This window comes from Coptis chinensis, chromosome 7, assembly GCF_015680905.1.
Source record: "Coptis chinensis isolate HL-2020 chromosome 7, ASM1568090v1, whole genome shotgun sequence".
NCBI classification, from domain to species: domain Eukaryota; kingdom Viridiplantae; phylum Streptophyta; class Magnoliopsida; order Ranunculales; family Ranunculaceae; genus Coptis; species Coptis chinensis.
This window is the reverse complement of record NC_141462.1, coordinates 46964522-46975131: the sequence shown is the minus strand read 5'-3', so window position 1 is coordinate 46975131 and position 10610 is coordinate 46964522. Positions and strand designations below refer to the sequence as shown.

At 38.0% G+C, this 10610-nt stretch overlaps 1 protein-coding gene across 1 annotated transcript; it reads right to left on the bottom strand.

Moving 5' to 3' along the window:
• Positions 1-1787: 1787 nt before the first annotated feature.
• On the bottom strand, positions 1788-4654 carry LOC147487716 (uncharacterized). Its single transcript, XM_086574115.1, has 5 exons — positions 4266-4654; positions 3945-4066; positions 3402-3792; positions 2567-3188; positions 1788-1883 (listed from the first exon to the last, which is right to left on the bottom strand). Exons 1-5 carry the CDS (start codon positions 4652-4654, stop codon positions 1788-1790), a joined length of 1620 nt encoding a protein of 539 aa, XP_086430241.1.
• Positions 4655-10610: the final 5956 nt, after the last annotated feature.

Genomic DNA, 10610 nt, shown 5'->3' with positions numbered 1-10610 from the left:
TTCTGATGAAGAATGAGTAAGAACTTCTTATTTTTGGTGTTTTCATAGTCTCGATCATGTGAGTTTTTTGGTTTTTGCTCATGAAGTAATATGCATAATAGTTGATAACAAACTATATATTGTACTTCATTTTTTTGTCAAAGGATTACTATTTTACATATTCCAATATATATGATGAACTAAATTTTGAACTGTTTGAAGTTTCTTGTTAGCTCTTTTTGTCTTCTTAAGTATATTTAGAATAGTTTGCTAGTGTCGAAAAAAGGTCAAATGGACAAATGGCCAATACAACATTACAATGTGAATACTTCAAAAAGCCAAGTACAGGTACGCATACATGTTAGTTACATTATTTTGAATATCTAGCTACCAATAATGTATGTTTCAATGCTTTTCTTATCTGATTGAATGATTTATATTAAATTGCTATTATTATTATTTTTAAATATTAATAAATTTACATAGCCGTACCCGTATCCTAGATTTTCAAAAACCCCATATCGTATTTCGTATCCGTGTCACCGTATCGGTAATCATACCCGTATCCGTGCGTCATATATCCAAATACTAAAATGGCATGAACAGCCACCATGGTACTGCTTGAATATAGCCAGTGCAATAGGAAACTTGGTACCCCTCTTTTCTGATGTAAGCTTTTCTCATGTTTACATAGAAGTAAACAAGAGTGATGACTACCTTGCAAGCTTGTCTACTTCACCTGATGAACAATGTATATGTACTTCTCCTCCTCTTAATCACATTCTAGCAGAAATTGTTGCTAATGATGTCAGAAGTAAGGTATATATGAGATTTTAATACAGGTCCTAGGGTCGGCCTAACCCATTATCTATTTCACAAAAAAAAAAACTTTGTTACAGACAAAACATGAGTCTTACCATTTTTTTTTTGATCGGTAAAAAAAAAAAAAAGTCAAGTTCACCTCTGAAATTACTTAATTAATTGAAATTACTCCATATATACATAATACATATACAGAATCATGGTTATTTAATGAAAACTACTTGTACGCAAAATGGTTTCGTGCTTATTCTAATTCAATGAACCGTAATATATTAAAAAAGAAAAACATGAGATAATAGGCAATAATTCTACATTAGCCTCAGATCTCAATAGGGACTTAAAAGATTGAGAGCGGATCACCTCATATAAAACAGAAAATGAGGTCATCTCTGAAAAGTATTAAGCAACACGGATTGGGATTTGTTTACAGGAAGTACCCAAATTACAGATCCTTAACCTTCCAAGTGTCCAACTGGATGTACCACACCAGGGAATTCAACACGACGACGAGATATCAGGCCACACTAGGCATTTTAGTAATCTGAACTTCGAACTAGTAAACCCCATAAACGACAATTATGAGTCAAGTGTAGCTAATAGACATATAATATATATATATATATATATATATATATATATATATATATATATATATATATATTTATTTTTTTTTTTTTTTTTTTTGAATTGGTTACGGGGTTAGGCAGACCCCAACCTGTATTAACTTTGAAACCTTTGGTACATGGTGCCTCTTGCATCATCATCTATCATTTCTAATAGTTGGAGGGTGATTGATAAACATAAAAACTACATAATTGATATTACATAGTTTTGACAAGTAGTCTGCTGGCTTGTTACATTCCCTGTATGTGTGTTGTATCTTGAATTTCTCCAAATGGGTGATGAGGAGGGTAATGGATGCGTGAAGGTTTAGGCAATACCACGGAATGGTTTCCTTACCTTGAATGATCTGCATTGCTCTGCATTTAATCAGTAGCTACTCTCACTTTCTTAAGGTTCATAAGAAGTGCACACTCAAGTCCTTTCTCAACAACCCAATAGCTCTTGAAACGTGGATCGATCTATTGAGTGAGCTCCCCGTAAGCACCAAGAACAGCTCCTTCTCTATTCCGTAGGACACCTCCATAACCACAACTGCCGGCAGTGGATCGATCCATCCGGATTCAACATAACTTCATCTTCTCGGTTTGATCCATGAGCATTCAATGAACGTTGAGGGGCGTAGTTCACTTGCAAACCTATTCTCGTGCATAAACTCTCTTGTACCAATACTATCGGTTCGTCCTTGACTACACATTGCAAATACAACTTCATAGTCTTGACCATTCTCCAAGAGAGTAATTGAGGCGAGTACTCTGATTTCTAAACCTCCTAGCATTTCTTTCTTGCCAAATCCAAGTGAGCCGTTGCACATATCAAGGCTTTTGCAATTTCACCTTCTTTAGAGGCACCCCTACACCTTCTAAAGATATCATACCATTCGACCGCGAAGTTTTAACCATCGATCCCCAACCAAGTAGAGATTTCACATATGACCACACTTGTTTTGAGAAAGAACAATCGAAAAACAAGTGATGTGAATTTTCTCGGCATTACCGTCACATAAACAACAACTCGAAAGTGATTCAAGATATTTCTGCATCGGTTTATCTTGAGTAGGAAGCGCTTTGCGCAAAAGTTGCCAAGTAGTAAAGGAGTGTTTGGGAATGACGAGCTTACCCCAAACAACTCTAAACCACTTTACCTTCCTTCGAATAGCCTTAAGAGCTGCATAGGCAGAGTTGACAGTGTATTTTCCATTGCTCGTAACAGTCCACACTAACTGATCATTTGGTAGCAAAGAATTAATAGGAGTTCCTATTATCATAGATTTGAGCTCACATTGAGGTAAATCGGTGATGATATTGGACCATCGACCATTGACAATGAAATCTGCAACCTTTGTTGTGTCATTTACTGCAAATTGCAATCTTGCTTGAGCATTTGACAGAAGCGGAATTTCTGAGCACCATGGGTCATGCCAGAAGGATGTATTTTCGCCATTTGCAATGAGGACCCGACAGAACTTTAAAGCATATGTCCTATACTTTAAGATATTTCGCCATGCCCAAGAACAATCAGCAGGCATTCTCATGGTCCAAAAATGTTTTTCTTTTATCTGATGCATCCAAGTCCATTTGACCCATAGAGAGTCTTCCTTACTCGCCAGCCTGTATATGAGTCCACAGTATGCAGCTCTATTCCAAACTTTGGCATCAATGATACCAAGGCCTCCTTCATCTTTGTTGAGTCTAAGGATTTCACTGCAAGCATGATGCGTCTTCCTTCTAAGAGTTGGACCAGCCCATAGGAATTTGTTGCAAACTCTAGAGACATGTTTCAACACAGTTTTGGGGAGTATGAAGGATTGTGCCCAATATGTGTGAAAAGATGATAGTACTGATTGTACCAATTGGAGTCTCCCTGCATAAGAGAGTGTCCTGTTCTTCTAGTTAGAAATTCTGGAAGTTAACTTCTCCACCAAGGGTAGACATTCCCTAATTCCAAGCCTTGTAGAGGTCAATGGAAGCCCCAAATACTTTATAGGAGGCTTTATGATTGCAACACCAAGTAAGTCTGCAAGTGCTTTGCCTCCTACATCACTCATGCTCCCTGCTAGCAATGTGGTTTTACTAACATTTATATCCAGTCCTGTAGCACTAGTAAACGAGGAGAGAACATCTTTGATAGCCAGAATAGAGTCCACCTCACCTTTACAGAAAACCATTACATCATCAGCGAAGCAGAGATGTACTATAGAGAGTTTCCTGCATTTCGAGTGGAATTTAATGCCTCTAGAGTGTGCACTCTTTTGCAAAAGACCGCCTAGCACCTCCATGACTAGAGCAAAGAGGTAGGGTGATATTGGGTCACCCTGTCTCAACCCTCTTTTTCCTTCAAAATAGCCATAAGGGGTGCCATTGACAAGAACTGAAAAAAAAGTGGAGTCATATAACACATCTTGAGCCAATCCACAAACAAGCTAGGAAATTTGAACTTGTTGAGCATAAGTTCAAGTGCTTGCCAACTAATGCAGTCATAAGCCTTTGTGAGATCCACCTTAATAGCACATCTATTTGTACCATGACTTCTGTTATACCCTCGAATGAGCTCATGAGCTAGAAGGAGGTTGTCTTGTATTGCTCTTCTAGGAATGAAAGCAGATTGATTCAAGGAAACCAAAGATGAAATAAAGGAGCTCATTCTGCAAGTAAGAATCTTAGCCACACATTTATAAATGACATTACAGCATGAAATTGGTCTAAAGTCCCCTATTTTTGAAGCATTAGGTTTCTTAGGAATAAGGCACAAGATGGTAGAATTGGTACCTTTATGTATATGCTTTGTAGTGAACATGAAATTCAACGCTTTAATCACATCAGCACCAACTATAGCCCAAAGACTTTTTATAGAAAGCATTAAAACCATCAACCCCTGGAGCTTTGTTGTCTTCTATGGAAAACATAGCATTTCGGATTTCAGCTCCACTAATTTCCTTTGTAATTTCTTCTGCAGTGACATAGTCTATGACATTTCTGACTTCAATCCCTTCTATTAATTCAGCCGTACAATAAGCAGTTGAGGGAGATCCTAGCAACTCAGTATAGAATCTGATAAAGGCCTCAGAAACTGGTTGTTGTCCTTCAATCCTATTTTCTTGATCATCAGTGATGTGCCAGATTGAACTCCGACCCTTCTTCTCCTTTATAGAGTTGTAAAAGTATTCATTGCATTTGTCACCCATTAGCATCCAATCACAATCAGTTTTTTGTGCAAGGTCCATTGCTTCCATCTCAATGAGTAAGCTCAGTTATGCCCTAGCTCTCGCTTCTAAAGCACATAGTGTTGGATCCAGTAGTTTACTTTGCAGTTGTAGTTGAACCAGATTGAGTTCAGTTCGTACTGCTTCTTTCTTCCTTTTGAAATCAGAGAAATGTACCTTTGCCCAGCCTTGTAGTGAACCTTTTAAGATCTTGAGTTTCTTTGAAAGAATGAAACTAGGATTACCTTGCAGAGGTGTGCTCCAACAGCTTAGAAGGATTGGTTCAAACTCTGGGTGTAAGGACCATGAATTACAGAATCTAAAGGGTGGTTTGCTTCTCTCAGCATCAAGGATGGATAGAAGAATGGGTGAGTGATCTGATGGGCCTTGGGTGAGAAACTCAGCTTGTGAATTGGGAAACGAGGAACTCCATTCACAGTTTATAAGGCATCTATCTATCTTGGACCATCTCCTAGAAGAAGCATCACTATAGTTTGTCCAAGTGTAGAAACAACCTGTAGCTTTAATATCATATAGACCAGTAGAGGTGAGGCATGCAGCAAAGGGTTCAGTTTCTTTGGGGTGCACTAGTTCACAGCCTATTCTCTCAAAAGAGTATAAGACATTATTGAAATCCCCTAACACACACCATGGGGATTTAATGTTTCTGCTCAAAGAACAAAGATCATGCCATAAAAGGGCTCTGTCATCAGGTTCATTGCTTGCATAAATCACAATTAATATGAGACTGCTAAGATTATGAAGGAAAAAAACCTTACAGTGCATCAACTGTGAAGTTTCATGAAACTTTTCAATATTAACAACACTGTCATCCCAAGCAACCCATATTCTACCGGAGATGTTGCTTATAGTTATGTATAGATTTCCACGAAGGCCGGATAACTTGCTCAAAAAATCATATTTATCCTGCTTAACTTTAGTTTCAAGTAAGCCCATGAGACTAATCTTATTAGCTTCTCTAAACAACCTAACTTCCTTTGCTTTTGTAGGGTTATTAAGACCTCCGATGTTCCACACACAAAAGTTCGGTCATAGATAGATAGATGAAGACAGTTATTGATTACCCCCCCCGGCCCATTGGGCTTCCCTCCGACAATCCGGGCTCGGTGCTAGGTGGGGTGTCCTTCCCTTTGATCTGTGAGACATACTTCTTCTTGTAATGAGCTATTGGAGGTGAATACTTCTTGTTGTTTTTGCAGAGTGATTTATATTTAATTTGCAGATTGGGCTCTGTGAGACATATAATATATTTAATTTGCAGAGTGATAGAACATATAATGATATCAATAGTTACAAATTGCAATGCCTAGTAATGAGACTAGATGGAAGGTTGAGGGAACACAGACTTGTTTGTATCGTACTCTTTTTCTTTTAATAGATTTGAGGTTAAGGCCGACCTCGATCTACCTGCATTAAAATCTTAGAAATATTTTTCCTTGCCTATCCTCTTCTACAATATTCATCAATGAATGACTAAGAAAAAGAACAAAATATGAAATTACATGATCATTTTCTAGGGAAGCTAGGTGATCAGCCGCTCGATCTATTATCTTCTCTATATACATGAACAAAATTTAGAACAGTACTTGCATTGTACTTGAGCTAAAGTAAGTAGCACATATCTGTATTTTTTTTTTTTTTTTTGCTAGTTAAGCTATAATATATTAAGTAATATAGAAGTTAGATTTTTGTATAGAGGAAGGGTAACAACATATCTACTCCTCTCCCTGTTCTCGCCACAGTTCTGGCTGTTACATTCTCATCTCAACAAACCATTACCACTAACCAATTAAATCTAAAATATGGTACGTCAGGATTTTCCGACATTATTTCTACAGGGAGTGACTCTCAAGGACAAAACTGCCGAAAACGTAACTCTCAAGAACACCCTTTTTTTTCGTAACTCACAAGGACCGGGTAGATGAAAGGTCAAGTATACCCTTGACGCAAAATAAAAAACGGATCGGGTAGATGAAATGTCAGGTATACCCTTGACGCGAAATAATTAACAGCTCGGCCCAGACGAAACGACCTGGTGTATTTAATATGAACAATCATTGTTCATACCTTTAAGCAAGTGTGAACACTCATTGTTCATGCCCCCAATTACAAACATTAGCTATGAACAATGAGTGTTCATACTTATTGGAGCTATGAACAATGATCCAATAGGTATGAACATTGATCTAGTTATATATGAACATGGATTGTTCATACCTATTTGGGAGTATGAAAAATTACTGTTTATACATCAAAAGTGTTCATATATCAAACATGAACAATCATTGTTCATGACTTCTTTTAAATTTTTTTCAATTGGTAGGTATGAACATTGATTGTTCATAGTCCTTGGGTATGAACATTCGATGTTCATAGTCCTTTGGGTATGAACATTCAATGTTCATAGTTCTTTGGGTATGAACATTTAATGTTAATAGTCCTTGGATATGAACATTGATAAGAGCCCAAAACTGTAGTTTTAACCCCTTAATAATCATACTGTTAGACCAATTATGTGAATAATAAGTAAGAGTTAATACGATTACGTGTTTTATGCATTTCGGGCTTCAAAGTCCATTATCTTGCAGAAATGTGCCACTTTAGCGAGATAAAGGAGCAAAAGTCAGCAGAACTTCGAATGCCATATCTTTAGACTCAGACCTCGGATTGAGGCCTACCTTATGTCAAAACGACCCGGCTCGGAAAGAGCTTTGCAATGGTCCAAGCCTTGACCCAATCAGAGGAGCAGAAGTGGACGAAAAGTCTGTGGAAGCTAACTGCAGCTGAAGAGGCCTTTTGAATTTGAAAGAATTGGGTTTTGGGCCCGATTCTCCGCCCAACCCATGGCTCCAAGCCCATGCACGAATTTTGGATCTGGATGTATAAAACAAAAGCTTAGCTCTTTGTTAATGGTAGCTAGTTAGACCTAAATTAAGATATAGAAATATAGATCTAGTTTTATTAATTAAATTAAGTTTTAGTTCCATTTAAATTCTTGTTTTAGATTAAATCCTTGAATCATTGTTCTTGATAGATTAGATAAATAAAGTAGTATTTTTTATCAAGTTCGAATTTGTCATTTCCATTTTAGATCTAAATTCAATTCTTGTCATTGTTTTATTCCAGCCATTAAATTAGATTCATTATTGCTAAATTAAGTAAGTCTCAATTTCTCACATTATGTTTAGTTTAGATTCAATGGTAAATGTTAGATTGATGACTCAAGGCTAAACCTCCATTAGAGGGGTTGATGAAGCCTTGATGAAACCTTAGTTGTTTAGTATAGAAACGTTGTAGCATCTATTCCACTCTAGAAGGTCGCGTTTCACCATGAGAATGGGTGGGCGACCTCACATGCTAGTTAGTACTTGGTAGAAATGCCATGAACACTAGGGATTAGACTCGGAATTCTTGCCGTGAAAACGTAAGAATCGAGATACCACAATCTATGCTAGGTTATTAAGTTAGATTCGAGGTGGATTCAATTCCCCTCTAATTCCTTATCTAGAGTCAAACAATAGTATTCCCATAGCATTTGTAGTTAATTTCTAGTAATCATCTTAATTAAGTATCGTAGTATAATATTTCGTAAAGCTCTCATTGACTTAAGAGCGACTAGTTAGACTTAGAAAACAATCCATGCTAGGGAACTAGGAGTGGAACGAACTTCGTACTCCATTTAGTGCAATTCGCATTGAGAGTAGAAGCTTTGATAATTGACACGAAAAAAAGGAAAAGTTTAGTTTACTTACGTTTTGGATTCGTAGTTCATAGCGTAGGTAAACTAGTCATTTTAGATTATCAAATGGCGCCGCTGCCATCTTAGTTGCACTTTAGCATTGTTTTCATAATATAATTAGTTATTTTTAAGTCCCAATTCACCCACCCACCCTTGTTTGAATTCATCTTTGTGGTTGCCGTTTCAGTTTTGGAAAAATTCCGCGAAAAACGCCTTGAAGGGCCTTCCCAGCTTCAAAGAGAGCGCACCAGCGCTATCTTCTTGGACTTCACGCTTATACATCGAAGCCCAGGCCAAAGAGAGCGCCACCAGCTATCTTCTCGAGCTCGACTTTGCCTTGGCGCCCACGCTTCAAGATAGAAGCGCCAGCGCCAGCTCTCCTCTGAAATTCGGGATTTCCACAGTTTGATTTAAACTTGAATTGTCAAGTTTTTCAGTGTTCTAATCTCTTATTACAATCAACACGCTGCATACAAAGACGCTATTCATAAGCGAAGCAAGGACGCTTATCGGTATTCCTTTCTTCCATACCTCGCATTTTTCAGTTAGAGGTTTTATACTAGTATATCGTAATTGTTTGGAGTGTTGCATGTTTAGTTAAAGCTTTAACTTAGTCTTGCATGAGATTAAGGTCCGGTCGAACAAAACAACAAACGTAATTATTATACCAACAAACAAATCTATCTAGTACACCACCCACGACACCTCTAGCTAATATCACACACACCATACGACATAATGGTCAAGAAAGAGAGACTCCTCTCTCCGACTTCTACAAAGCTTTGAGCGATAGCCCTAAGTCTTGCATCGTTCTAGCAGACCCAGTGGGGGATTTTCGAATTCCCCCAAACATATTTAATCTGTTACCCGTTTTCCATGGTCTGGACCATGAAAAACCTTACCAACACATCGTAGGATTGAACAAGTCCTTACAACATTCCACCATCCTACGGTTGGTACGGAACAGATTAAACTAAAGGGTATTTCCTTTCACATTAGCCGATAAGGCGGCGTCTTGGTTAACTGCCCAAAGCCTAATTGCGTGGACTCGTGGGCTAAACTTGTTCAAATTGTTTATGGAGCATTTTACCCACCCCTAAAGACGGATGAAATGCTTTCCAAGATTCATTTCTTCCGACAGAACCCTCATGAATCATTTTCGAGGCATGGAATCGTTTCACCGATCTCCTTATAGAGTGTCCACACCATAACCTAGCAAAAGACACGGTAGGTTCGTGCCTTTTTCAAAGGACTTCAACATCACCATAAAGAAGTCCTTGACATAATGACTGGGGGTAGTTTCCTAAGTAAAGGAGCCACGGAGGCGTACAAATTTTTAGAAGACCAAACTAAACGGAATAATAATTGGGGGGGGAGTGATGATATCCCCCGCTCCGCTAGTTCTTCTTCAACAGTCAAGGCCGCCGGTATGTTTGAGAATAAAACCGATCCAGAACTTAAAAATTTACTCGAATCTCTAACTAAAAAAGTGGAGGCTATTTCTGTTCAACAAAAGCCTATCCCCGTCATGAATGTAAACTCCAACCCATGTACTTTCTGTTTGAGTCCAGAGCACCCTGACAATTATTGTCCTCTAGCTTATGAACAACAACCACCAGAACAGGATAATGTTTACTCTATTAATAACTATCCTATTCCTAACGCCCCTTGGAGACAACATCCCAACTTCAGTTGGAGAAATAATCAACAAGTAACACCTCCAGGGTACAATAATCAAAACGTTAGGCAAGCAAACAATTATAACCAAGCTTCACTTAGACAAGGACAAGGACAAAGTCAAGGGAATTATAATAATTATAACAACCAAGCGCAACCTAGGCAAGGTCAAGCACAAGGTCAAAATAATTATAATAATTACAATACCAATAGAGGTATCGTTCGGTTAATAATAATAACTATCACAACCCACCCATAAATAATCAACGAGAGATAGTTCCAAATCGACCACCGCGGACTACTACACCTACACAACCGGATCGTGACGACGCTTTATACAGGTTACCCAACAACTTTTCCAATCAATGACTAAATCAAACGAAACAGATCTTACAATCAATAAATCGGGGCATACAACAGTTAGCCCAAGAGAAAGCCCAAAAAGGCGTTTTCGTGTCAAAGTTTATACCAAACCCTAAAACAGCAAACCGCGAGCCTTTGAGGTAAACGGTAATTCTAGTAATGCGGACATTACAATCGTAGGTGACC